This window comes from Nyctibius grandis, chromosome 21 (assembly GCF_013368605.1).
Source record: "Nyctibius grandis isolate bNycGra1 chromosome 21, bNycGra1.pri, whole genome shotgun sequence".
NCBI classification, from domain to species: Eukaryota; Metazoa; Chordata; class Aves; order Nyctibiiformes; family Nyctibiidae; genus Nyctibius; species Nyctibius grandis.
In genome coordinates this window covers 7203141-7230837 of record NC_090678.1, presented here as the reverse complement: position 1 = coordinate 7230837, position 27697 = coordinate 7203141, and the positions used below count along the sequence as shown (strand labels likewise).

Here is a 27697-nt window from a genome sequence, read left to right as displayed (position 1 = left end):
GCTGGCATCACTCTGAGATTCGTGTATCCTACCAGAGGATCTCCTGTTGGACTTCAAGGGGTTAGTTTTGACCAAGCTTTTCCCCAGTGACCTGGGACTTGCCTTTCAGAGGCCCTGCTTATGCCGGAGGAATTAGTACCCGTTTTAGAGCAACTTGTCAGCACCAGCCCTAGTAACAGTGTGAACGCTAGTGTGGACAGGCTCAGGTGTCTATCGCATCAGGAAAACTTACAGAAAGCAGCCTTGCTCCGTGGTCAGTCTGCACCCAGGCGCTAATTACCCTAGTGCGGCCTAAGCTGAACAGCCCCTCTTCCTGTACGGTGCAAAGATACCTGAACAGGAGCCCCAGGAGAGGGTTGCTGGCAGAGTGCTGCCTGTCTGGGGCTGCCAAGTCTCCCAGACATCCCACAAAGCCCATCTAGTGTCTTGAGGCTCTGGGCGCAGGAGGGAGTTAAGGAAAGTAAGTATTTTGTGGACACAGTGGGATGCTGGCTGGCATTTCCTGCTGTGAGGGGGGACATGGTTGGTCTTTACATTTTAAATAATGTCAGGGCACCTAGATGGGCATATTAATTTGGATGTCATGAATCAGAGTAAGTATCAATAAGCAGAGCTGTTAAGAAATCTCTCGTCACTCATGCACATCAGGAACGTTTTCCTCTTCGGCATGTGTTCTTCAGTTCCCCAGCAGTACAAGCAAATTGGAAAGTTCAGCTGTCATTTGGGGAAGGTCATAGATCACACTAGCAGCCCGAGTAATCCAAGAGGTTTTAAGTATCATAGCATTTAGTTTAAAGTGAAATTTGCTCTGACAGGGGCTGGCAGACCAATAGGAAAAAGAAATATTTGTGCTTGGAGAAGTGCATGTGTAGAGACCGCGAGTATAACTGATGGCTGGAAGTGATTTCAGTCTAAAAAAAACAAATCATTAAGAGAGTGCATAGGGGTAAAATACACAGTTCATATTTTAAAGGGTCTCAAAATGAACCAGCAACTGAGGTTAGCAGTACATTGTAATTAGCTGTGCTGTTCACTGTTTAACTCCATCAGCTCCAGGCGTGGTGGTAAACTTTGCACAAGAAAACAGTTGTGCTTTGACGGCGTGGTTAGCCAGCACTAACCTCTCTGTGCGCACGCGTGCCATTTTGTGAGGCAAAACTGCCTTGAATTACTTGCAGATTAAGGCAACGACACAAGTCATTTATCTGAGGAGTTTGTTGTGGCGTTGGGTGATCCGTATCCCTCATACGGCTACAGGGACTGCACAGTACCTAGTTGAACATGGCTGACTAATGGGAGGAAAAAATAGCAATTGGGGAATGAGCATTGTTGCCTTAATGGCATAATTGCGTCCCTAACTTTGGGCAGACAGGCTGATGCTTGCTCTGCTGAGCACTGAGCTTCCCTGTAGATGCTGTATAAATAAGGCCAACCACACGTTTTTCCTAGGAGCGAGTTGTGAAGTTGATTGCTTGTATAAATCTGAGAACACATGGCACTAATCATGAGCTCATGCCAGTCATTACCCAACAAGTGTTTACAGCCGAAAAGCTACCATCTTGCCTGGCTCTACCCTTCTGCTGTTCTTGGCAGAAGTGGCAAGGATTCATCAGGACTCTGGTTTTAAACCCCTGTCTCCACCTCCGTAGGCTGTGCTTGCAGAGTCATTGCCCTTGGCCTGCCAGCCTCATGAGTAAGCCAGGCTTCAGCCTACAGATGCATTTTGCTGTTTTGTTGCCTTACTCCTCCGTTACCTCCTGGGTTCCATAGCCTTTCCTGCAAGGAAGAGGACAAGCTTCTTGCTACAGGCTGCCAGCCAAACAATGAAGTAGACAAAGCTGGTATGTTTCAAGAGCACTAATATGTAAAAATGAAACCAGCTTTTTTTTGAAGCATGGGCAAGCCTTCACCTACATGAGAAATATTTAGATAGGAGAGAGTGGTGATTTGATCAAGGTGTTTTAATGTGATTTTCCGTTCCTTTCTTTTTATTTTTTTTGAACTGTCCAAAGCAGTTATCAGCTGATCCATCTCTTCCAGTTTTCTTCAGGACACTAACATATGTCTGAACCATTTGGAAATAACTGATACTCCTCAAAGTTTAAACTCTAGGGATCTTTACCTAATTACTTACACATTTATAAAAAAAAAAAATTTAAAAATGATTTGCTGAGAATATGATTGAAACCATATTTTCCCTGCTCTCGTTATGAATTTAAATACATTTAAAAGTTCTTTGAATAAGGATTACTAAACGGGAGGTAGCTGGGACAGCTCTGCCTGCAGTGATGGAGACCCATTGCCACCTCGTGGCTCCGTCTCGTTATTACACCTCACCCCAAAACCCCAGTGTTATTTTAGTATAGAACAGAGTGACCAGAAGAAGTTCTTGAAACTCTGCAGCAGCAGGAGAAACCACATTGACATTTAAGAAGAAAGTCCTGCTTCAGGACAGGTCTCTCAGGCTGCTGTATTTGTTGTGTCCCTCTGCCACAGTAAACCTGAGGACGGCCACTATTGTCTCCCCTGGAAGCCAAGGCATGGCCCCTACTAGCTTGACTCGCAGTCAGCAGCCTCCCTGCCTACAGGACTCGCAGCCTACAGCACCCGCAGCCTACTCCCTCACCTACAACATCTTTCCAGAATGAAGTTTTCAGGAGTTAGCAGAAATGCAAAGAGCCCCTATTCTACCATACTAGTAATAAAAACAACTTCTCCACAAGTAATGGTGTTATAGTCACAGAAAAACACATTGAAAGGTAAACTCAGAAAAGCATTTTCTGTCAGAATATCTTTTCATTATAAATCAACTTTGGATGCTTTAAGGATCTTTGGAAGAAAACCATGGAATTCCTGAGTTTAAAGGTATCCTTGAAGGGTCCTGCTTCCCTGCAGTGTTACGTGTATGTGGTATCACTGAGAACTTGTAGCAGCACAAAACTAGACTCTGCACTTCCAAATACACCTTCTTTTAGTAGGCTATTAACTCCTACTACTAACAGTAGTGAGAGAACTCTCTTAAAGAATCAGCATTGTTTTTCAGTAGTTACTCAACTTGTTTGTTTTCTGAACCACCAAACAAATTGGCCAGCTTCATGCTAGGTCCTTGTTGGCTTGTTTGGAGCTTTGTGGCCTGTATCTATAGAGCGCTATACCTAAGGGCAGCCCATCTGAGGTCTGTCTGTCTAATCCCTTTGTGTTCTGCAAACCAGGAACAGCGGTAGAAGTGGGGACCATTCTCTGACTAAAGGTGAGTGTAGGGTTTGGTGTTTCTGGAGATGAGAGTTAGATACAGACAAAGCAACAGGATTTCTCTTAATCCCTTCTTTCCGGAGTCTTTTAAAGCTTCAAGGCTGCTAATGAGAATGCTGTTGATTGCCAGCTACCAAGGAGGAACCTGGAGAAGGTGCCTCAGAGGGTCACCGGCTCATTTCATAATGGGCTTGGAAAAGAGTAATAGGACTTTGGAGTGGATACAGGAAGGAATGGGTGGCCGGAGGAAGGTGTGGAGCTGGAGGCATAGATTCACATAGCTTTGCACCACTACAGGGTACACTACAGCTACTCTGCTTCCCCTTTCTGTGCTGAAGGGACTGATCAGCCTTTAAGGTCAGATTGATGGCTCTGTGTATGAGTTATGAGACAGGGGCATTGCCAGTTCAAATACAGACAGGTAGATGTGGAAATAGCAAAGCACTTCCAGGGCGCTGCATTTCTCAAGATACATTTGGGTGAAACAGAATGCTTTTCTCTGCAGTTTGGCTTGTTGACTGTGCCCCTCCCTCTCAGACGACAAATCTCGGCCTCAGACCTTCCACCTTCACTTGATTATCAGAATATCCTGTAAGTGAACCAGTTTCCTGAGAAACCAGGTACCGAGGATCCTTTTCTAGGACCTCACGGAGGCACAGTCTGAGGAAAGTGTCTTTGCAAGGAGGGAGTGATGGATGTGGTCCCCCACCACTTCAGCTGAGCCCTTTCAGTCCATCCGATTCAGCAGTGCCAGCTTTCTGCTGAACCAGGGCCTGGGGCCCACCCATTGTACAGCTTCTGGATGGGTCATTCTTTCCCAGCCTTGACTGTTGTGTAACCCATGTTCCATATGTATAATTGGCAGTAATGAGGTTCAGCTTTCCCCACTCCAAAAGCACTTTGGTTCTTTGTGTTTTGACAGTCTTCAGAGGGGAAGTTCAACTCTTTTCAATACATCTTTAGTCAGACAATAAATCAGAATCGTTTTCCATTTGTCCTTCTACTGAAATGGAAGTTAAGAAGTGACATAACTATGAATAGGCGGTAATCCAGTTGCTTAGGCAATGTTCATTTTTCCTCTACCTCCTGCATGAGAGTTATTGTTGAGCATGAAATATGTGCCACTTTTCCCTATGCAGTTCTCGTGCTTTAGTATCTAACTCATTGCTGTGGGATTTTTTAGGTGTAAAAGATGCTGTTCTATATGAAAAATGAATTATTCTGCCTCATTAGTACATAGCCTCTCAGTATATGATGAATTCTTTCTGCCATTTGGCTGCCGATCTTGTTATCCCACCAGAAACATTGTCCTTTGCTGAACTATGTTGCTGTGCCAGATATTCTCACTTTCTCATTTCTAGCTGATATTTTCCCAGGGGCTTCAGAAATGTACTGAAGGAAGGAAATGAGATTATTCAGATGTGCTGTGTAGGGCAGGGTTACCAGTGGGCTTTGCAAGAAGCATGCTTGAAGCCTTTCCTGAAAGACATGTTAACTTTATCGTACAGAGAGAGAAATTGAGTCACAGAAGTGCTTTGCCAGTAAATCCATAAAAGGATAGAAGAGAAGACTTCTCTCTCTTCTGGGATTTCTGCTTGACCTGAAAGCCTTTCCTTGATAGGAGTTGTGGTGATTTCTCTGTAGCATTTCTTTTCCCAACAAGGGAAGAGGAGACAGAGCAGTGCTGGCTAGAAGAGGAAGATGGCTTGCAAAGTTGCCTCACAAAATTATCTCCGTGGCAGGAAGAGTTGGAGACACCATCACTAGTGCGCCTTCCCTACCATACAAAAACCTGCAGTTTCTCTCTCCTCTTTTTTGGTAGCATCGGAGTTGATGGATTTGGTCAGTCACCAGGGGTTCCTGGCCGCCCAGTGACTGCGTATGGATACCGCCCGGATGAACCTTACTACTACGGCTACGGAGCACGATGAAACAGCCCGCTCTGCAGTTCAGGGTGTCTGCCCCCTGCCCTGGAGGAACCAGCGTGTGCGTGGCCGGCAGTTGATCTGTCCCTTGGTAATGCATGATTGTACCACGATGGGTCCATTGTTATGTATCCTTTGGTGTGTGTAGCTCCAAATAAACCTAGCCTTTCTGGGTCCAGTGTTTTAGTGACAGCGGTTACTCTTTGGTTGCTCTTTGTTACCATTTTTGTACAGTATTTGCTCTGTGACTTGAAAGCAAGAATTGGAAAGCTACTGGATGGGAAAGTGTCACATTATGTATATTGAGCTACTAATTTAATTTCTATTAAATATAAAAACCTGTGTGGTCAGCAGTGGTGAACGTGTTTCTGACCAATGTTTCATTTGTTTTACAAGGCATTTAAGAAGAATGCTTCATGTGAAGTGTGTTTAACATGGACTGTTTCCCTCTAACACTTAAGTAACAGGAACACTGTTAAGCCCCAGCATCTCCTGGCACTGCCCTGACACATAGTTAGTGAAGTCCAGTCCTGAGTCTGAAGACTTTAATAATGGAAAGATGGCACAGATTCACTCCCCTGGAGCTTCAAACATTTACAATCTAGTTTAAATGCTTGAAAACACTTAAAATTAGAAACTACACTACAACAGAATACTTTTGTGATAGTGTTTAAATAAGAGTTCTGTGGGCTGAGAGAAGACAGCCACATCCTGAGGACTAGCAAGAGAAAAAAACACTGTAACTTGGTTCGGAATGCAGATGCAGAGCCTTCCCTCCAGCTTCCCCATCCTAAAATACAAATGCATCTTGTCCTGCGTGTTCACAGGGCTTAGGCTGGATCTAAGCACAGCTCATTGACTGAGCATCAGAGACAGGCCAAGGCACCTAATGTTGGACTTGCAATGTGGTGATTGCATTAAGCCATGTTTTGAAACGTGCTGTGTGCGGAGTTTAGGCTAAAGCTGTTCTTAAGTTGTGTACCCCTACCCATCATAGACAGAAGAAAGTGTACGGAGATGCCCTCTCTGCCACACACATCAAGATGGGAGTTCAAATTTTCACTTTTTAAAAGAAAACCTACCCCTACCTCATGATTTTTTTTAAATGGCTGTTGATTTGCCATTGAATTTTTCTCCTCTTTTCTCCCTCATTTCTGGCTTAAACAGAAAATAAACTTGCATCAGGGGCTGGTACTACTAAAACAGTAGCCAGTAATCCTGTAAGTCTGGTGTACGTGCTAGGAAGGTGATCTTCAAAGGCATGGCCTTGTTTAGGACATTGACAGACTATTAGTATTTAAAAATATTTTTGAAATCAAGATTGTTTTTAAACTTTGCTTTATCTTTTAAAAGCATGCAAGTACTATTATATGGACTGTTACTCACTATGTTTCATACTGCATGACTGGAAAAGATTCTAAAATTAGCCATGGTATTTCTTACCAGTTTTCAGCTTCCTGTGCTGGCTTCATGTTCATGGCTTCACTTATTGGAGGTAGGTGGAAGGATAGTATTGCCAAGGTTAACTAATATTTTTTAAAAATAATTTTCTGTACCATTTTTAACTAATTCTTATGCATCATCTTAGAAAATGTAAGATCTTACTAGAAACACTGCAGAAAACTTGAATTAAACTAAGGGGTTTCCAGTGTCGTACCTTTCTAGATTCTTTCCATTAGTCTGAGCCCGCACATTCTCTGCCCAGCAGTTGTGCCACGTTTAGTCAAAAGCCTTCAGATATTTTTATAGTTATAGCTGTGAGAGAAATTACCCAAACTGCATATTCAGACACAGGCTTTTCTTTTGAGACTAGCACTCGCTCATCAGGCTTTTCCAGAAAATTAGTGTGAAGTTATTTAAAGCAGTTGCCCTTCTCATGGAATGTGTTTTGGGGGAAAAAAGAAATGAAGTGGGTCCTTGGAGTATGTGCAAACTATCAATGAAACTGAAGGAGCCTTTAATTGGAAGCCTCAGGTTAACGAGGAACTACAGTTGAGCTTCAGCAAATGGGTGGGTGTCTGTAATTGTAATACAGTTGTGACCATGCTGAGAATAAATGGCAGTGGAAAAATCTCTGGCTGCATTTTTAGTATTCAATGTTAGGAGTTTATGGGAAAAGAATAAAAGATCAAGTATTTGTAGCTTTGCCTGGCAGCAGCTGAGAGAAGAACATCATTTATCTGCAAGCAGAGCTTGGTAAAAATTACTCAACACTTAGTAGCCTGAGGACAGAGCCTGCTAGCCAAGATGAAAACCAGCTGTGCCACTATACTCTCTAAGGCAGGAGAGAGGCTGATTTTCCCTTTAATTACAGTTCCTGAGCCAGAAAGGGGAAAAAAGATATGAGCACATACGCTTTTCAATCTATATCACATTTCCTGTGGGTGTCAGAGGGAGACTGGAGAGTCTGACCTGTAGGGTAGCTTTTTAATTATCTGTATTTATGGATTCAGTCCCCGAGTACTGTATCCTGCGTAAAATGGGGCGAGGAGGGATCTGCTTTCTTTTAGCAACTTCTACAACTTTCGTCCTTTCCTCCTTTTCTGTGTTTCTCTCCCTGACTTCGTATAGCTCCTCTTTTCTTTCCCTACAGCAGCAATCCCTAACCATCCCAGGAGTATCCTCTTTCCCAGCCTGCTGCTAATTAATTAATGAGTTTGGTTATGCAGGTGTGTTAGATATAATTAGGCTATAAAGTTAATAGAGCAATGAAATAAGCATAGGCTGAGAAGTTCATGCATCTGTTAGCTATTATTCAGGCTTTCTGCAGATGTACAATGTAGTTTCAGTGAGCTTTCTACTTAATGCAGCAGCCTAAGATCTTGTTTTAAATTATTATTTGTACAACACTAGTACTTAGGAGTTTACTAGGGCAACAGAGGGTGGGGAAAAGCAGAAGTAAACAAATATCCTTGGCCTAGAGAGCTTATGAAGACTTTGGTCTTAAAAGACTTTGGTCTTTTAAATATCAGTGTGTGCATGGAGCCGTCCGATAACAGTTTAACATGTGCATTTCATTCTGAAATAAGGCTGCCATGATTCTGTTTAATTTAATCCATTCTGGGTTAAATGAAACAGGAACAAGATGTCTCTTCTTCTGGAATAAGCAGGACAAGCTCTGTTTAGATACGAGAGATTTCAGGCCCCTCTGGCCGGTTCTTTAATGGAATTCCTGTAGTAGGCTCAGATATCCACTCTATGGGAGAAGGCTGAGAATAGCTACAGCCTTCATTCCTTCCATGATTACGCTCAAGAAAAATAAAACACAGTGAAGCTGGCTTACTAGTGCAAATTATCTTGCAATTGTCAGTCCTTAAAGCTGTTGTGACTTGCTCGTTTTTTCTTTATGAGGTTCAGCAGAGAGCGCTGAGGCAACACGAGAGGTACTGGAGCTGCCTGCCTGCGTGGGCGGTGGAAGACAGCGCTGCATTGCTTGCAGTTCACAGCTAGAAGGTGACGTTTGCAACCAGTCAGTCTAGAAACCCACTTGAATGAGAACACGGACTTTTCTGGAGTTGGTATGTTGGGGTCCCTGCCCTCCAGAAAGAGAAACCCACTTCTGTTTATTAAGAAATTGACTACTTGAGAAATATCCTTAGCAGCAAAAAGCTACTGTAATGTAGTTGTAACTAACATGACTATGCGGCCAAAGACTTTGGATCTTTCCTACCTGTGAAAGAGGGAGGTGGCACAACTGAACGTCATTTTAGTTTCTGTTCCTGTATGTGTTATGTTACCCCATAATAGGTGACATACTTTGCCTCACACACTATGTATGATCCATTCTACTTTCCTGCGCCCTCTTCCATCATCTTTCTGCTTTATTTAAAAAGACCCAGATCATCCAGCTGCCAATACACCCCTCTGCCAGAGGAGCGGACTCCTCCTAGCACTCTGACATGCCAGCTTATAGACCTCCCACTGCACAGTCATAGAAGAAAGCCTTCCTCTTTGCTTGCCTAAACAGATCATGAAGCTCAACTGAACCAAACGGAGTTTGGGTGTGGATCTGAGGGGATCCCTTTTCCTGTCCAGATACCTGTGGCTTTGTTGTGCTGTAGGAACTCTAGCATGAACGAGCCACTGGCCAGCAGACCTGTGTCTCTGGGAGTATCTGCACTGTCCACGCTCTGGGCATGGACTGGAAGGCTTTGCTAGAAAGGGGGGAAAAAGCGTATTGCTAGAGAATACGCTCTACAGAGCTTGTGCCAGATTTGACAGCACAAAATTTAATGGAGGCTAGACTGGTGGAGTTGAGTTACTAAAGCAAGCCAAGGAGTTAGCACAGCTTAGACCACCTTTGTTAAACACGCCAGCGCTGACATTAAATCTTTGTCTAGACAAGGCCATGGGTATGGGGCGTGCTGCTGGGTGCTGCTCGCTCTAAGCGTTAGGTTCAGAACGATTGAGCAAACCACATCCTAATGCCCTGGCGCTGCGTGAAACTGGAATAACACTGGCGATATGAAAATAGCGTGTGAAAAGCCCAGACCTCCCACTGCACTATAGTAATTCCTTTCAACGTTTGTTCTGCCGTCCAAAATACTCACGTGAAATCTCTCCCCGGAGTCACTTTACTCTGCAGCATAGAGAGCAATTAGTTTTAATGGCATTAAATAGATCTCCTTACGGTGCAGGAGTTCCACCACCAAAGCGAACGCGCGGGGCTCGGGGCGATGGCGTGGGGAGATGTGTTGGGCAGACCACCGGCCTCGCACACGCGGTTTTCACCCTGTCGCCTGCCCTTCATTTGGGCTGGGGGGGAAGCTGTCGCTCCGTTCCCCATAGCGGTGGTGTGGGGGCTGAGGGGGGAAACTGGGGGAGGAAATCACGGGGACAGGAGGCCGCTGTACGCTCTAAGGAGGGGCACACCTATTCCCCCAGCGCCCCAGACCATGCATCACAGGCAGCACAGCCCGCTGCCACACAGCAAAGGGGGTTCGGCGGAGGGTCCCTCCTGTCCCCCGTGCCTGAGGCGGGTGGGGCTGCGGGGGCACGGCCCGGCTGCGGGGCCCGGACCACAGCGCAGGCAGCAGCCGCGGCGCTGACCCCAGCACGGGCTGCACACGGGGCCGGCTGCGGTTCGGCCGGTGTTCTGTCGCGGCCACCATTCCTGAGGGGCTGGGGGTCGCGGCCGCTCCGTAACTGCCGCGGCTCGGCCGAGGGCGGCCGGAGGGGACGCTCGCCCACACCCAAAATGGCCGCCGCCGCTTCGTCGGCCGCGCCCTCGTGTGAAATGACCGCTCGCCCGCCGCCAGGGGGCGCGCAGGGCAAGTGGCGGCGCTCCCGCCCGCCCGACTCGACGGTGCGGCGCTGCCGGAAGCGCGAGTCGGCAGCAGCGCTGTGCGGGAGGGAGCGGCCGGCGGGGCCCAGGCGGCACCACCCCCCCGGGCCGGCGGGGAGCAGGTGGGCACGGGGCGATCGCGGGGGGCGGCCGCGGGTGACAGGGGCTAATGGCGGAGGCAGGTGGTGGAAGGTGGCAGGGGCTAATGGCGGAGGCCGTTATGAGGGGCTGGGGGCGCGGTGAGGGGGGGTGACCAGGGCTGCGCTCCCCCGCCCGCCCCAGGGTGCCGGTGGTCCCGGGGACCCGGTGGCCCCAGCTCTCCCGGCGCGGGCGGGGTCCTGCCTGTCCCCGGCGGTGCCCGGCCTGGCGCTGCCCGCGGGACGTGGCGCGGCGCCCGGGGCCGCCGGGCCGGGGCGGCTGCTCGGGCTGCGGCCGGTGCCCCCGGCCTCGCTCAGCCCGGCTCCTGCCAGCCCGGCTCGGCAGGCGCTGACGCTGCCCGCGCTGCGTGCGGGTGTTTGTAACGCGGGTGCGCGGCGGGGCAAAGCTCGCTTCTCCGGGGAAAAAACCAACCCCGCATCGGTGACTGTGCTGGTTTTGAGTGTGCCGGAGGCGGCGGTGGTGTTCCCGGCCGCTGGCGTTTGTCGGGAGCCCTCCGTGTCCCCGCTCCTGCCGGCCGGGGTTGAGCTGGCCTGCCGAAGGTGCGGTAACATCACGCTTCCCTGCCCAGAGAGGCTGGCGCCTGTTGATCGCCCACCCGTGCGCTTCTTGCGCAAGGTGCCCGCTGGACGTTTGCCGTTGGCGTGTTGGGAAATCTCTGCCTGTGGGAGCGAAGCACCCATCGCCCCCGACAGCGGCTTCCAGGAGGCTCTGCTGGCCTGGGAGCTGGCGGGCAGGACGAGTGGAAACCGGGAACTGCCTCACTCTTAGCTGTGGAGTGACTGGGCTGAGTGTGTGTGTTTCAGGCAGATACCTCATATGCGGGTGTTGTAACTCCACAAATAAGCTAAACTGAAATTCTAACTCTAGCACTGTTTATAGTAGCAAACCTAAACTGTTCTTAACTACCCATCCCTCTGTCTCTCCCTGCTGGGCTCCTCTCCATCTCAAGGGGTGCCGTATGGTACATCTAATGTTCATGTTTACAATTTATTGAAAATAAGGTATTAAGGGGTTATAATGTGGGTAATGCTCTTAACTCACAAGGCATATGTGGGCCTTACACGGTGTAGTAGTGTGACTGACAGTTTATTTTAACATTGGAGGAATTCTTCCACGGGTTTTAGCCTCACCTAGCCATACATCTTTGCAAATGCTTTTGCCTGCTGGAGTTTCAATAGCCAGCATGTTTTGGAGCGCTGTGAAGAAGAAAAGAAACCAAGCAATAGTTTCGTGAAGTTGACGTGTCCCTGAAAAGCGGGGCTCATGGTTCCACAGGCTGCTGTTGTTGCTTGGTTCTTGGAAGCTACTCGCTTGAAGGTGCTCAGTGTTTGATACTGAGAGTTGCTGGCCTCCTCCTGAGGGGCAGTTACCTGGAGCAGGGGATGCTTGTTTGGCGCTGGTTGTCGTACGGTGGCACTCGAGTAGATCGCAGGTATTTGAATGACTCTGATGTGACAATATTTCTGAACTGTGGGTGTCCCTGAAGTCAGATTTGTAGCCGGTGAATATGTCCGTATGTATTTGGAGGAACACGAGGCACTTGGTCAGTTCAGATACTTTCAGCTGTCCTGTGCAAAATCTGACTGAGAAGTAATTACAGTAGAGCTAGCAAATGAAGGGAAGCTGAGAATTGCAGAGAATGCAGATAAACGTGCTCAGCTGTGCCCAGGAGGAGCCGCCGGTGCCATGGCACACAGGTGTGGGAGGTTAACCTGGGGTGAGCCAGAGCAGAGCTCCCCGGGGCTGGCTGGAGAGGAAGCACTTCCATCTTGGGGCAGCGTGAATCCTTTTGTGCCAAGGAGTTCACAAGAAAGTCCTCTTTAGACATGTGTGTAACTGCTGCGTGGTGCTTCCCTCTCACCTCTTAGCCCCTCTGTGTAGTGCTGGGAAGCTGCAGTTTAGACTTCTGTAGCTTTCCCTTTATTTCTTAAAGGTCACATTAAGGCAATTGGCACTGAAGAGGTACCGATCCATCCCCCCCGGTTTCAGACTGTAGTGGTTGTTGTACGGTCTGGAGGGTTAAGGTCTGTTCACATCAAACAGTTAAGAGCTGTAATGTGTTCTGGTTCCCATATCTAATGTGTTCGTGGGGTTCATTCCTCCCAGCAAGAAGCCCATCTAGAGCTGTAGCTACCTGGTTGTTACAGAACAGTTAGCTGTCAGAGGTGATTAAATGACGTGTGAGCAAGGATTTGTATGAAGTCTATGAAAACGGCAGCTTTCTGCTCCTTCCCCAGTGCTGTTGTTGACTAGTGGCTTGTGCAATCGACGTATTTACATTTAATAAAAATGTCAGATCATAACGTTTAAATCTAGGACACTTTGGAGAAAGGGGGGGCAGTCATTTAGATAACTAATTCTTAACTGAAGCCGTGAAGAGAAGCCAGGAAACCATAACAGACCAGCTCTCCCAAAGCCCCCCAGTGCTGCTGACCTTGGCGCTCCTGGGAGGACTTAAACTAGAGCTGTGGGAGAGGGGCCAGAGCAGCAGCTCTGCTGGAACAGTGCTGTCAGGGAGCTGAGAGACCCCTGTGGTGTTGACCTCCTGAAGCCTTAGGTCACGGCTGGAAACAACCCCCATAAAGCTGCAAAAAATGCTTGGGGGTGGGCAATTTTTATCCTCACTCTTCCTGAGAATGGAGGTTTTTCTCTCTCAGCACTAAAGATGGTTTGCTGACTTGTGTGTGCAGACCGGTATTCGGGGTCTCGCCCTGTGATCACAAGCCTGATTACAGAGCATATGCACGGTCAGTGTTTTCTGAAAGAGCCTCTGCAATCAGCGTGTTTGTTTGACCCGTTTTGTATGCGAGGAAGCAGCACAAAAATCTGTGTCAGCCTCTTCCTGACAGGCTGTGGGAGGAAGGAAGAGTTGGCAGGCAGATGGAGTATGTCAGATGGAGAGAAGGTAACTGAAGGGGGAAAGCATGCAGCTGGAGGAGGTTACCTGACTACAGCGTCACTGACATCGTCTGTGGCTGGGAGAGTTGAGGAATGGCTGCTTTTAAGAAGGCCAGGGGCTCCTTGTGCCCTAAGGCGGTGGCAGTCACAGCTCCTGACTGCTAACTGTGGTTCACCTGTATTAAACCTCTGGGGTAGGTGTCTGCAGGACTGGGGGTATTGGTGGAGCCTGGTTTTGGTGGATTCTCAGTTTGGTAGCCAGGTCAAGGACTAGTTGTGGGCACTGTACTGTGTTCATCTGTGTGTCAGAGCTGGTGATGTCTGGTGGTGATGCTGGCAGATGCCAACGCAGTCCTAGCTCCACAGCTAGAGAGCTGCTCGCCTGTTGAGCTGAACCCTTTTGAGGACACCTGGTTTCCTTTACAAAACAAACGATGGGGATTTTATTCTTGTCCTTAAACTGAAGGAGAGGATACTGGCAGGAGGGGGTTCTTCATGGCTGTGTCATGCTTTGCAGAAAATGCTCTGAAGGTGAACTGGATAGCGCCCACCGGAACTAAATCTGTCTGAAAAATCTTCCTGCACTCAAAGGCCTGTTTGTCGTCAAGAGGGAACCTCTACAACGGCCAAACTCTGCAAGTGATGGGCTCGGAGAACAGCGCTTTAAAGAGCTACGCACTAGAGGAGCCACCATTCACACTAGCAACTGGACACACAATTTACCCGTCCGTGCTACAAGATGGCAAACTTGCTTCGGTCTTTGTGTACAAGCGAGAGAACGAAGATAAGGTTAATAAAGCTGCCAAGGTACTGTAGAGAGCGTGCCTGGGACAGACTTGTCAGAGCTGTCCCTCCTTTTTCTTGGAGGGATGGAAATCAGTGAATGAGGGTCAAACCCTCGGGGAGTAAGGGCAGGAGGAAAGGTCGAAGTTGACCCTGGCTGCAAGCAGCTGCCGTGCAGGGGGAAAAAGGGGGTCGGCAGCTGCGACGCTCCTCGTGCGCTGCACAATGCGAGCCGTGGTGGGAAGCGGTGTTCGGATAGCGATACCTGCGTTACTTGGCAGAGAGCTGGTCTCTTCCTGCAGATGTGAGAGAGTCTTTCTTGGGTGGATCCTACCCAAAAGACTCTGTTTATTCCACGTAAGACTTTGTATCTAGGTGTATTATAAACAGTTCTGCAGTGAGTGAGTGAGTGTGCTGAGTGCATGGTGAGGAGTAGGGATGAGCTGTCTAAATTCAAGCAGAAAACACGGCTGAACGTACAAGGCTAAGCTCTGCAGCCTTGGATGAGATTTAACAGATGTCTTTGTTTCTGGAAGCACCTGAAAACCTTGCGCCACCCTTGCCTTCTGCGCTTCCTCTCTTGTACTGTGGAAGCAAACGGGATCCACCTGGTTACAGAGCGGGTGAAGCCTTTGGAGGTGGTCCTGGAGACGCTCTCTTCTGCAGAAATCTGCGCAGGGATCTACGACGTGTTGCTGGCGCTCATCTTCCTCCATGACAGGGTAGGTACTACTAGCAGCAGTCATCAGGCTTTGGAGGGAGCCAGATGAAACGTGACAGGAGAGCGTTGTACCTGGGCTTGTCTGGATGACTGTCTCATTCCTGATTCCTCACAAAAAGACACACCCACACCCCACCATTCTTTTAGGCTAAAACGGCTGAACTCATTGGCTGTGTTGCAGGAGGAAGGGTAATTGAAAATGCTGTGGGGTTTGGAAGTCAGGGAGCAGTTCTCCATTCGTCAATTGCCACCTGCTTGCAGTGCTGCTTACTTTAGGGCAAGGCGATTGCTCGGCCTTGGCATTTATTTACAGCTGCTGCCACGTGTCAGAGATTGGTGTCACCACTCCTGTTTTGGCCCTGTGTGTTTGGCCAGGACTGCAGTTAAATCCCAGCTCAGACTGTAGCTTTTGGGCTTTGTGTTCGTAGCTGGAGGTCGTCTCTGGATTTACAGTTGCATTGCGAGGGCTGTGACAATTAGAGCTTTGTCTGCTCTAAAACCCCAGCCCTTCTGCCTGATACCTGCTAGTCACCTACAGAATCCCAAAGGACCTGTAGAACCGTGTGCTCTTTGGCAGCTTTTCCTCAGCTCCTCACAGCACCTAATTAGCACTAATTAAGATTTTACATCTTCATCCCCAAGTTTATCCTTTTTTTTTCATGTTTTAGGGAAACCTAACACATAACAATGTCTGTTTATCATCCGTGTTTGTAAGTGAGGATGGGCACTGGAAGCTGGGAGGAATGGAAACAGTCTGTAACTTCAGTGAAGCCACCCCAGAGGTAAGAGCCGAGCACAGAGCACCTTCTAACGCCCCAGAGAGGGCTCCTGGCCTGCTGAAGCTGGCCAGCTATGGACGTGAAGGCCCAAGTCCTTCTAGTTCCTTGAATTTACTATTAAGTGTCTTGGCACACCTCCAGCTGTGACCTGAATCTTTTCTCTAAGCACACCGTAACTGTGAGCTGCGACATCTACACAAACAGAAACTAATTCCCTATTAGCCAAAAAGCAGCTGCCTTTCTAAGGGAGGCTGCTGGCTGGAGGGTAGGTTAAGACTGGGGAGAGTGAGAAATCTTTGCTCCTCTGGACTGATTTAAAAACAAACAAAAAAAGCTTTAGTGTGAAGCAGGAAGATCCAGGTTGAAATAAATCAATACGAAAAATAATTTAAATGACTCTTTTCTGCTGGCATCTTCGTTGCTTGTTACTGGTCTTGGCAGAAAAATTCCTGGTGTGATTTCTGCTGCATGCTGTGCAGAGTCATTGCTGCAGCCTGGCACCGCATCGTAAATGTACGTTGCCTTTTCTCCCAGAGGATCTACAAATCCTTCACAAACTGTATAGAGTGTCCCTGGCGCGTATCACCTTTCAGAAGGGATCAGGCAGACATGCAACTGGTGTGCATGGTGGTGCACAACACTGCAAGGAGCACGGCAGTAAAACCTGACTGCTAAAGCTCGTGAAATCCTTTCCCCGTCCGGATGGATCATGGGGGACGATAGGACTGAGGACCCAAAGGGATGAGTTGGCTGTGATGCCCTGAAGTTGCTTTCTCTCGGCTTGGTGCTTCATACCTGGTCTGTTTGTGCTTCCCCTCTGGGCAGAGCGAAGCGCAGCCTGCCCTGGGTGCCAGCTGGAGGGGCAGGGGCAAACCTCCTGCCACACGCTCAGCCCTGGCCCGCGGGGAGAGCCTGCTCCTGCTGCTTGGCCCAGATAAGCGATCGAGGCAGCTCATGTCTCCCCTCTTCTCCTTCCAGTTCCTCTGTCACGTGAAGTCGGTACGAGACCAGTCGTGCATCCCTTGCGAGGAGATGGTGAGTAACATCACTTGCTGGAGGAACTTCTTGCTGGCAACAAATAGAAGTGCGACATTTGCAAAATAGTTTTCATTTCCATATTTTATTTCCTTATGCCTGAATGGGAGGAAGTGACTCTTGGATAGTACTTGAGCTTTACTCCCTTCCTTCTTTCCCCCCTTCACTCCCATCCCTGGTTTGGGTATGGTGTTGGGCACAGGGCAGTGAAATTCTGGATGAGGAGTGGTGGGACAGCAGGTTGTCATAATGTTTTTCAAACACTTTGTGTTGCAGCTTTAATGCTTCTACATCACCAAAGCTCTGCAAAAATTACAGAGTAGCTGCTGAGATTGCTCGGATCACTGTGGTCACACAGTTGTGTAGCTCTTATATAAAACTGCCTTTTTTTTTTTTTCCCTTGTTAGTCACCTCCTATCTGCTAAGCATCCTGTGAGTTGCTTCTCTTAAAGGAGCTCTGGCTTTCTCTCTAATTAACACCTGTTTCCCTGGAAATGCTGGAAGTTGTTGACTTGCAACTGCTGTATGCGTTCATGGGGGAATTGTTTCATCGTGAGGTAGTTGCTCTTGGGGGTTATAAATTCCCCGGTGGAGGTTTTTTAGCATAATACTCTACTGCAGAGTACTTAGTGGAGCTTTGGTGCTGTAAAAGGAATTGGAGAGTGTATATGGTGGGGGGGTGGGAATAGAGAGTCATGGAAACTACAGAGTATTTCATAAACTCCTGCTTTGCTGATCTTGGTTTTTTGGGCTTTTTTCAGTCTGCAGATTTCAAAATTCTGCCCAACAGCTATGGGCACGCGAGGGATGCCTACGCATTTGGAACAATGGTTGAAAATCTCCTGACAGTCCTAAATGATCAGGGTGAGGAATGACACGTGTTTGTTTTGCTATTGACCAGCCTCTGTAGCTTATTCCTTGCCTCTGTCAGCTGAGCCGTTTGCCTTTTGTTGCAGCTGGCAGATGTGCCACAGGTTCAGTGGCCATCGTTGTTCTTCATGTTTGCTGAGTTAAAGTACGGGCTTCGGCTTCTCCTGTATCCCCCCCTTCCTGCATTTGAACGTGGTCAGATGTGGCTGGAGGTCACCAGCCTGCGTAACACGAGCACTCCCACAACTGCTCTGCAGCTGTCAGAGGTTTGCTTGGTCTCTGCCCCACCAGCCGCTTCATCAAGGGTGTGTGGAGACAAGGACATGGGTGTGTGGAGGTTGCGTACCACGGCGGAGCAAGAACTGCTGCCTTCTAGCAGAGAGGGAGCGGGGAGCTTCGTGGAGGACAGTAGCACTCCTTGGTGCCCCAATAGCCAAGAAGCCTAGGGACAGAAGTGGAAATGCTGTTTTTCCTTCCTTTAGGGACCTATATGAGCAATTTTGCTGTCAAGCAGAGCTTCTAAAAATAAGGTTTTGGGGAGGGTGGAGGACTCCTGAACATAGCTTGTTCAGTGTTGAGAGAGAAATCTAACTGTAGGTGCTCTGGCTTTCAGTTTCAGCAGATATTCTCTCCAGCTTTCAGCAAACCTTGCACTGTACTCTGCTGAATCCAGATCCAAAGCGCCGTCCACCACTGTCCAGCTTAGTGTCTCACGAGTTCTTCAGGTAAGGAAAGGAATATCCTGCCTCTCTTGGTATGTCTTGGTACTGCTCATTTCTGTGTTGCAAATGTGTTCATTTTGTGAAGGTGTGTTACTTATCGGATGGGAAGTGCAGACTTAATACCTACCTCTTACAGGGGTGTCTGACAAAGAGACTCCTCAAACTGAAAGCATTATCAGCCTTCCAGATGAGGTGCTGAGTTAGCAGGGGTGACAGAAGTGTGTCCCTTAGTCACACGCAGTCAGTTGGACCTCCCCAAGCTCATGGGAGGTGGTGGGACATGCTCCAGAAAATAAAATCATTAGTGATACCACTGGAGCAAAGCGGGCTCCGAGGTAATCCACATGGAGCTGCGTCTGCTGTCACCTGAGTGCTTCTCTGGGTGGTGGCCTTAGCGTAGGGTGGCACTTGCTTCTGCTCATTGCCCCAGGGAGGTGGTCAGATGTGGCTGATGCCGTATTGCCCAGGTCTCCCTGTGAATTGCTCACTTCAAAGCGCAGGGCTGTGCAGGCGCAGCTTTCGGGTAACTGGTCACACCTCCATGCTGGTGTTCTTGGCCCACCGGCATCTGACTTGTATCCCTCTGTCTAGTTCTCTCTGCTAAATGAAGGGCGGGGATCTGCAGTCTCGTAGTTGTGGGTGGTTTAAGCATCAACAAGGATCACACTTGACAGCCTACGTTTTTGTGCTTAGGAATGATTTTCTGGAAGTTGTGAATTTTCTGAAGACCTTAACACTAAAGTCTGAGGAGGAAAAAACTGAATTTTTCAAGTAAGTGAAGGAACTATAATCAGGAAGCTTCTTATTTCAGAAGTACTTCTGCCGAATGGGATTGTGGAGGGACCTGGGAAGGCCAGTGGCCAGAGAGGTGGTTCCTCAGGTGGCAGATTTTGATTGCTGTGGCAGAACATTGCTCTGTAATATTGGGGGTACTCCAGCCCAAGCAATTGTCGCATCAAGGAGGAAACTCTGCCCTCCCTCCTCTCTTAATTCCTCGTGAACGGTTTGGTGTGTGGGAGGAGTGGTGCCTGCCGGGCTCTGCATCGTCCTGATACTCGCCAGCCTCCGGAGGGACGCTGGGCACCCGCACGGACAGCAGTGGTGTTACCTGCCACAGACCAATTGCTGTCGCTGGAGAGTCAGTCAGAAACCAGACTGTAGCGACGTGCGTTGCTTCAGGGGTGTTTTTCTGAATCCCCTCTGCTTGCTAGCAGCGGGGCTGAACTCTTGGGGGGCTTTCTCAGGAGTACAGGGATATGAAAAGGAAAGAATTTTTCCATTGTCCATGTTCTAATTGAGTTAATGCACTTTGTGGGGCATAATGCTGATGTTATGAGCAGAAGTTAAATTATTCGGGTTCTCTTCACCCACTTTGGCAGCACTGTCCCATCTCCCACTGCACCGCAGCTAAGCAGGAATCATTTGAAAAGCTCGTTCACGTGCTGTAGTGTTGCAGTAGAGGAGGGAGCGTGGCCTAGCAGCTTGTCTGCTTGAGCTCTGGTGAACAGCTCCTCACTGGAGCTGCCCCGGGGTCCTGCTCCTTCACACACAGGCTGTCTGCTTGCCCAGTTTCAAAATACTCTAAAATATCAGAGAACTTCTTGTGGTGGGCTGGGAAAAAAGAATCTTTTCCTCGCCTCATTCTTAGAAGTAGCTTTATTTTAGATGCGACTTTACAAAAAAGTGAATTCTAGCACCAGACACCTCGTGAGGCTGAAAATTTCTTCCGTTTAGGCAGATCTTGTAAACTGCTGATGAGACAGTTTTCAATAGCCACGCTGAGTGAATGAATCTTGTGGTGCCAGCCCTGTCTGGGTAAAGCTGTTGCCTGTAACAGACGTCTCAGCTGCAGTAGTACAGCACCTGCAGGACATTCGATTGTCATGGTCCCCCAGAAGGTTTCTCTAAGAGAAGCTTCCATGTAGTCATGGGCCTGAAAAAGGGAGAAGCTGAATTTTTCTTTCCTTTTCCTTATAAAGGAGGCCGGGTGTTCTTACAGGGCTGTTTTCCTGCCTGTTTTATACTTCTGTGGTCACCATCAGCTGTAACAGGAGTTTGATTTCACTAGTTTGAGACTAAGTGGAGGAAATAAGAGGCGAAAGGGGATCTTAGCGGGAGCGTTCAGAATGGGTCTCACTCTCTGTAACAGCAGTGTTTACCGAGGGAAGGAACGAATACTTTGCTTAAAGATATGGCAGCGTTGCCCCTCTATCAGGCAGAGGGGCTTTCACAGCATGGGCACTATTGCTCTTAGTCTCTAGGACATGAGTCAGACCCCAAAAAAGGGGAACGCGATGTTAAGGGAAACAGTGGTAAAGGCTTGCAAAGCCGCCTTGATACTAACTGCTCTCTCCTGGAACGCAGGTTCCTGCTGGACAGGGTGGCCGGCTTGTCAGAGGAGCTGATAGCGTCACGGCTGGTGCCTCTGCTACTCAATCAGCTCGTGTTTGCAGAACCTGTGGCTGTCAAGAGTTTTCTTCCCCATCTGCTGGGTCCAAAGAAAGGTGACCTTTAAATACTTCCTCTCTTCAGAATTGTGACTGACAAGTTTGGAATGAATTCAGAGCGGTCGTTCCATTGACTCAAGGGAGTAGTAGTGTTTCTTTAACCAGAACAAATCCTGTAACGTACAGAACTGGGAAGGACAGTCAGGTGCTTCCCTGTTTGCAGTACTTCCCGCTGCTCTGCTGACACTGGGAAGAGAACTGGGAATTGCCTGGGCTCTTTCCCCGGTTTACGTGTCACCCTATGCGCCCACCCCGGGCTTTCAGTGGCTCACTGCATACCCCTCTCCTCACCTTTCCCCTACCCTGCCTGCCCTTTTTTCTCCTGCTGCTGCCCTCATTCTCCTGTGAGGGTGTTCAGTCTCTTCTCCTTTCCTCTGGAAGGGTTGTTCAGCATGTCTTGCTGGATCCCCCCTGCCTCTGTCCCTGCTCTTTGCCTCCCCTCTCCTACAGTTTCTCCTAAATAGCTATGGGTGTTGCAGCCAAGCAGTACCTGTGTGACTGTTTGACCTTCCATGGTCAGAGCCACTGCCATTGAGCAATGGACACTGGCCCTGCTGCCTCTCCTCTCTCCCATCCCTGACATCCCAGGCAAGCTGTGTTGGCAGCTGACAACCAGACCTGGCAGTGGGGTGGCACGGTAGATCTCAGCTGTGATGGTTTCTCGGTGAGTAGGTTTTGGATGAGGCGTCTCTCGTTGAAGCAGCCTTTTCCCATCCTCACCTCTCTTCCCTAGAGCAAACTGGAGAAAGCCAGGCCAGCTGCCTCCTGTCGCCAGCCTTGTTCCAGACGCACGTCATTCCTGTGCTGCTGAAGCTGTTTGAGGTTCACGAGGAGCACGTTCGAATGGTGCTGCTGTCGCACATTCATGCCTACGCAGAACTGTTCTCTCGGGAGGAGCTGAAAAACATCATCTTGCCACAGGTTAAGGACAGCAAAACCATCCGTGGTATATTCTAGAATATGGGATTTCTACTGCTTGGGTTGGGTCTTAGCTTAAAGTTAGGATCTCATAGTGCTGGCCACAAACAGGCAGTTTGCAGCCTCCTTCCTACCCAAGCCCTAACCCTTACACCCCATCCTGATCTGGAGTAGGGGTTTTGTTAAACCCAGTGCCCTCTGTCACACCCGCCGCTTGTGCTGATACCGGTCAGCCTCGACCGGCAGCCTCACAACAAGAAACTGTTTCTGTTTCACACCACAGTGTCAAGAACAGAGGAGGGATCCGTCTAAGCTCAGGGCGCCTCGGCGTGAGGATCCAGCGCTCCGCAGGCACTAGGATCAGCCACCCTCTTTAGCTTGTAACGCACAGTGGAAGGCTGATTTTATGCTACAGAATAACGTCCAGTATCTACTGAGAGCTGTGGGAGATCTTAGAAACAGAATGTGCTGCAAATATCACATTTAAAGGGGAAAGAAGTGAAAAAGCAGAATTTTCTGTGCTTGGTAACGTTATCACGTTCCTGGTGTAGGTATTGCTGGGCCTTCGAGATACCAGTGACTCGATCGTTGCGATAACGCTGCACAGCTTAGCAGTCCTCGTCTCCCTGCTTGGACCTGAAGTAGTTGTAGGTGGAGAAAGAACGAAGATTTTCAAAAGCTCTGCACCAAGTTTCATGAAAACCGCGGATCTCTCCCCAGAAGGTAAATGATTTGGTCAGAGTGCGCTCGGGGTTCTTGCCCGTTCTGTCCAAGCAACACAGGCGCAATTTCTTGGATGATTCATCTGTTGCTGTTGACAGGTTAATTGAAAAAAAGCTAATTTGCAGCTAAAGTTCAATTCTAAATTAGGTGTTGTTTGCAGATACAGAATTGATGTCAGAAGAAGAGTTATACAAGTATTTTAAATGTAGGAAATAAATGAAGAAGAGATTTAATTTTTTTCCATATAAGCAACTCTGTAAGTAAAGGAGATCGTTAAGAGTGTGTGTGTGTTTGGTGGAGAAACAATACTGCCCTTCTAAAGGACTTTTGTAGCTATCCAGATAGCTGCTTACTATTCCCTCTGTCCTTCCATGTCTTTAAAAATAGTAAATCTCATCCTCTTCCCCTAATTTCTATTCGTAGATTGGAAAAGGAATACGAACTTCCCTATTCTCTCAGCTCTCAGGAGGCTTTTCAGCTAATCCCAAGGAAGACAGTAGTCCCTGCGCCTGCTAGATACCTTGGAACCCAGTGTACTAAGGGAAGGCTTTTGTGGATAGTCAAACTGGGAATGCTTGTAACTGGAGGGAAGAATCGGCATTTGTTCTACCTTAGACACATAGATACCAAATGAAATGCGAGATCAATTGAAGTATAAATGTTTTCTTCCTGATTATGTGTGTACTGACAGCTACCACCCTTTATTAAAATCTGTGGATGGCTCATTGCATTATTTTTCTTTACATTAAGTTAATAGACTGTAGTAAATAAACCCCTTTGGACTGCATGCTAAAACCAGGTTTATTTTTCAGAATATATTTAAAATTAGACCTGATTTAACTATTGACAACAAAAAAATCCACCTTTGTCCTCAACAGTGAGTGACGACCTGCAAAAAACAGTACTAGAGGCTGAACCAGCTGTTTGCTTAAGCCCCTAAAGGACGTACCTTTTATCAAGGGCACCTTGGGGCGGGGGTGGGCTCTGTGTGTTACTGGCAGCCCTTCCCAGTGCCACAGGCCAGCCTCTCTGGCTGCGCTGGTAGCCCCTCGCCTAGGCGGGCGCAGCAGGCTGGGAACACGGGTGAGCCACGTGGCAGCAGTGGCCCAAGCCACAGTGGCCCAAGCCGTGCTGTTGCAGGGTGGTGGCAAGAGGGCCTCACGCAGCTGAGGCCGGGGCTGGTGAGTCACGGCCACAGCTCCCCAGACTGAACTGGCACTAGGTGCTGGCCAAGCTACTGGCACTGGCCCGGGGAAACAAACCTGCCTCGTGCAGCTTCACAGCGTGGCCTTTCCTGCCTGCCAGTCCACCTCACCTGGGGTGTGCTGCGAGAGGCTGTCACACAGCCTTCAGGGGAGAGCGAGCCTCTTGTTCTGTAAGCTTCTTTGCTCATGCCCAGGCATAAAAGAGGGTCTGTGTAGTCGTGTGAGTTTGCTTATGCTTTGAGTTGCAACTACCAGTGCTGTGCTTTTGTATGAGGCAGGTAACTGGGGGTTTGTGATGCTGTGCAGCACAGAAGCTGGGAACCTGGACCCAGCCAGGTGGCAGACAGCACTTCTTAAGCATCTGTTCTGATCATAATCAGTTTGTTCATTGTGTATGTCTTGAAAGAACGTATCAGCAAAACCTGACCATTTAGTTGCCTGAACTTTGTGTTGGCAGGAGCTGTGGGTGGCAGGAACAGAGGAGCATTGTGTTACCTACAGACCGAGAGGTGCAGCTGGTGGATTGCTGCACCAGTCTCCAGTATTGCTTGTCAGGGTTGGAAATAAGAACGTTCCAATGCTGTGGGCAGTGTCAACTGACAACACACCTTGTGGACTTGGTGTCCTGTCTTTTCTTTTGTCCCTGCAGACTCCCCCAGTCATGTCGTAAGCAATCAGAGAAACCAAACCTCTCGGCCCCTGAAGAATAATTCTAGTGTGTTCCCCATCTCTGGAAATGTACCTGTCAAGAAGCTTTCTGTGCGACAAGACAATCCACTGGCTTTAAAGACAGGTAAAACTTTGCCCCAGCTCTTTTTAGAAATCAAGTGTCCTACAAATGAAATCTTGCTTGAAAAGATGTTAATTTTCCCCCATATGCTGATCTGAAAGAGATACAGTGAACCAAGGAAGGTAACAGTGAAGGACCAAGGGTGTGACCCTTGGCTTCCTGGGGAATAGTGATTTGGGAATTGGATACGCACAGACTGCTGGCCGGCCAGCCTTGAGTTTCTGTGCCCTTAGGGCAGGTTCTCTGCTGAGCTTTGTGCTTTTTCACCCCTCCCACAGCTTGGCAGATAGATACACTATGGTTATAGGTCAGCTCGTTCTCTGACTGACTCCGTTTACTTTCATGGCCTTTTTTCAGTCAGCTTTTATTGCCCCGGGGCTTTGAGCTGAATACCCCTCTTTTGCAAGAAGGAAGGTGGCCGTGCTTTCTAATGACTGGAAGGATGCACTGCAGCATCTTTCCAGGCAGCATCACTGGCTTTATTTCCATACCAGGTGCTACCTGTGATGTCAAGGAGTTTTAGGCTTGCTCTCTTGAAATAAGTATGTAACACCTTTATCTTCCATAGGTGAGCAAGACATTGAGTCCCCCCTGAATGGAATTCCTGGAAGCGTTAATACACTGGAGAGCAGCAGGAGCTCTTTGACTACCTCCGAAAAGCCAGCAGAGGAGTGGCCAGACTGGAGCGAGCCAGAGGAGACGGACACTGAGAAAACTGTGAACATTCAAATTCAGCCCCGAGCGCCACAGGGCAGCATGGGACCTTATTTTGCTGACCATGACGTAGATGAGAAGCCTTGGGATGACTTTGAGCCCAGCAGCCCTAGTCCTGAACTGTCCTCAGGAAACTGCCTCACTGTGACACAAGCCGATACAGCGGAAACGCCAAGGCCTCTGCCAGGAACCCACCAACTGAGCAAAGAGTTCCACAGCCTCACATTGAGTCCCCCTGCAAAGTCCTGCCCCAGGAGCAGCTGGAGCAGCGACAAGTGGGACCACCAGGAACAACTGGGAGAAACTGTGCTGCCAAAAACAGCCTTTCAGGAAAGGTTGAAGTCTTCATCAGAATCTGGCCTAGGAGAAGAATTCACGATCAAAGTGAAGAGGAAACCTGTGCAAGACCCAGAGCTGGACTGGTTTGCTGACATGATCCCAGACATTAAACCTTCTTCGGCTATCTTGATTTTACCTGAAGCAAGGACAGAAGCGGTTGTTCCCAGTGACTCTGGTGTCGTATCCAGCAGAGAAGGTGCCTCCCAGAATGTGCTGTTTTCATCCAAATTTGCGGCAGCTGATGTCATTGAGGTAAGAGGCTCTAGGCAGGGGGGTTTCAATGACAGCACACTTGGGAGGATCCTAAAGCACGTACATAGCACAACACACTGTTGTAGCACCAGCTGGCTCCTTATCAGGTGGTGGCTAACCTGAGGAAGTAGCAGCAGCAGCATGTAACTGTGGAGTCTTTACCTGTGAATACAAGATGCTGAGCTCTGAGCGATGCATCTTATCAGGCACCAGGTAATTCAGTTACTGCAGTAGCAAGAGCGCTGTGTTGTTAAGTAACAGTGAGGGAATGGACTGGTGTGCTACCAAAGGCACTGACTGAGGAGTTTTAACTCCTGCTTTTAATCTGTGCTGCTGTATCCTGGATGCAAGGACCCTACACTGGATTAGGGAGAGTCTTGGTTTGTCAGACAGGTAAAAGAAGGCTGGATCCTGTCTGCTGAACAGGCAGGGCCCCAGGCACAAACAGAAAGGGGCTTTCAAGCACAGGATGCTCAGGGCTTAGTGTTGCTTCTGGCTCTTCTAGGAAAACCTAACAGTACTGTAAATAAAGGACCAGGAAGCCAGAACCTCTGTATTACAGAGTAAAGCTTTTTGATTATTTTGTTTTCATGAAGGAATAGCTGAGACATTTCTCCATTTCAGAGGACCAGGGGGGTATAAACCTGCCTGTTTAAGCAGGTAAATCCCTCTAGCCCCATCACAGAGACGCCAGAGACTGCTCTTTTTCCTAGGAGGGGAGGCAGCACTCCCACCACAGCCACCTGAACACGTAACTCCATTAGGGAATAGGTGTTGATTTCAAGTTGTTTTGCTAATTAAGCCTCAAGAGAGCTACCCCAGGGGTAGCAGGCAGCATGGGATGTAAACTGAAGTTGTTTACGACATTTGAAAATGGCACATTTGATTTTTAAGAAGCACTGTCATGATATCAACCCCGTTTTGAGTCACGCACTGTAGTGCAGTCAGTGCTGTGGAGTAGGAGAAGAGCTGTGTCAGTGGGCTGGTGAGGTCAGAGTCATGGTGTTAGAATACAGCAGGACAACAGCTGGTTCCTAGGGGGAAAGAAATCGTGTCTCAGAGCATCCTGTTCTTAATGGAAAGTGGTTTTGGTACAAACAGTTCTTGCTTTAATTTTAGGAAAAAAATATAAGAATCTCCATGTTAGTTTGCTCTTTGTCTTTAAGGTGTTTCCTTATATAGTTAAAAGTTTTTTAAGACAGACAGCTGCCAGTACTGGCACTTCAGTTTCAGTCTTGCTTTTGGCGTTCTGGAGGAACATCTTGCTCTGCCCTCAAAAGCCACACAGGCTCCTGCCTGGCTCCTGTGGCTGTGCTAAGTACAGAAGCACAGTACACATGCCTTAATGTTAATTTTACGTAATTCTAGGCTGAAGCTGCAGGCTGGGGTGAAGAAGAAGAGTTGAACTGGGAAGAGGATACTAACTGGTAATGGGACTGAAAGAGACAAAGGCGATTTATGGTGCATTGGATTCTGTAAGAGGAGTCGCTGCTTCCCCAGAACAATGGATAAGTACCTCAGCGCTGCTTCTGCCAGCAGGCAGGCACTTGCTGCAGCCGCCAGCGAGAGCCCGGGGGGCCCGATCTCTTGCAATGGATGCTCCTTTCCAGTCTGTGCCAAAAACTGCAGGGGTGAGGCCTGCACTCCAGCAATACGCCCAAGCTGTGGTGCCTGCCACTGCTACCGGAAGGAGGAGCAGCGCGGTGGGTGTGTTGGTGCTGACGTGCTACTGGAGGCCAAGAGTGGTGTAAGCGATTGTTCCAGAACTCATCCCTGCTCTGAAAAACTGATGACAATAAATGAAAGTCACACTGAGTTCCT

At 48.6% G+C, this 27697-nt stretch overlaps 2 protein-coding genes across 2 annotated transcripts in view; both read left to right on the top strand.

Moving 5' to 3' along the window:
• KIFAP3 (kinesin associated protein 3) overlaps positions 1-5350 on the top strand; it is a 71277-nt gene extending 65927 nt beyond the window's left edge. The window contains exon 20 of the mRNA XM_068416993.1: positions 5075-5350. Within this exon, the coding sequence (XP_068273094.1) occupies positions 5075-5183 (109 nt within the window). The 3' untranslated portion in view covers positions 5184-5350. The remainder of the gene's footprint in view (positions 1-5074) is intronic.
• A 5138-nt stretch (positions 5351-10488) lies between these two features.
• On the top strand, positions 10489-27691 carry SCYL3 (SCY1 like pseudokinase 3). The gene is made up of 14 exons (XM_068417079.1): positions 10489-10583; positions 14036-14325; positions 14838-15023; positions 15691-15804; positions 16780-16836; positions 17598-17700; positions 18320-18431; positions 19122-19199; positions 20793-20932; positions 21669-21856; positions 22405-22576; positions 24431-24574; positions 25140-25876; positions 27245-27691. The coding sequence occupies exons 2-14, from the start codon at positions 14161-14163 to the stop codon at positions 27305-27307; spliced, it is 2259 nt and encodes a 752-aa protein (XP_068273180.1). The 5' UTR covers positions 10489-10583; positions 14036-14160; the 3' UTR covers positions 27308-27691.
• The last annotated feature ends 6 nt before the right edge of the window (positions 27692-27697 follow it).

Bases quoted from the DNA above. Each gene is read 5' to 3' on its own strand.
- SCYL3 (XM_068417079.1), top strand. From the start codon at position 14,161: ATGGGCTCGGAGAACAGCGCTTTAAAGAGCTACGCACTAGAGGAGCCA. The intron at 19,200-20,792 runs GTAAGTGAAGGA...CCTGGAACGCAG, and splicing joins GAAAAAACTGAATTTTTCAA to GTTCCTGCTGGACAGGGTGG. The intron at 20,933-21,668 runs GTGACCTTTAAA...TCTCTTCCCTAG, and splicing joins TCTGCTGGGTCCAAAGAAAG to AGCAAACTGGAGAAAGCCAG.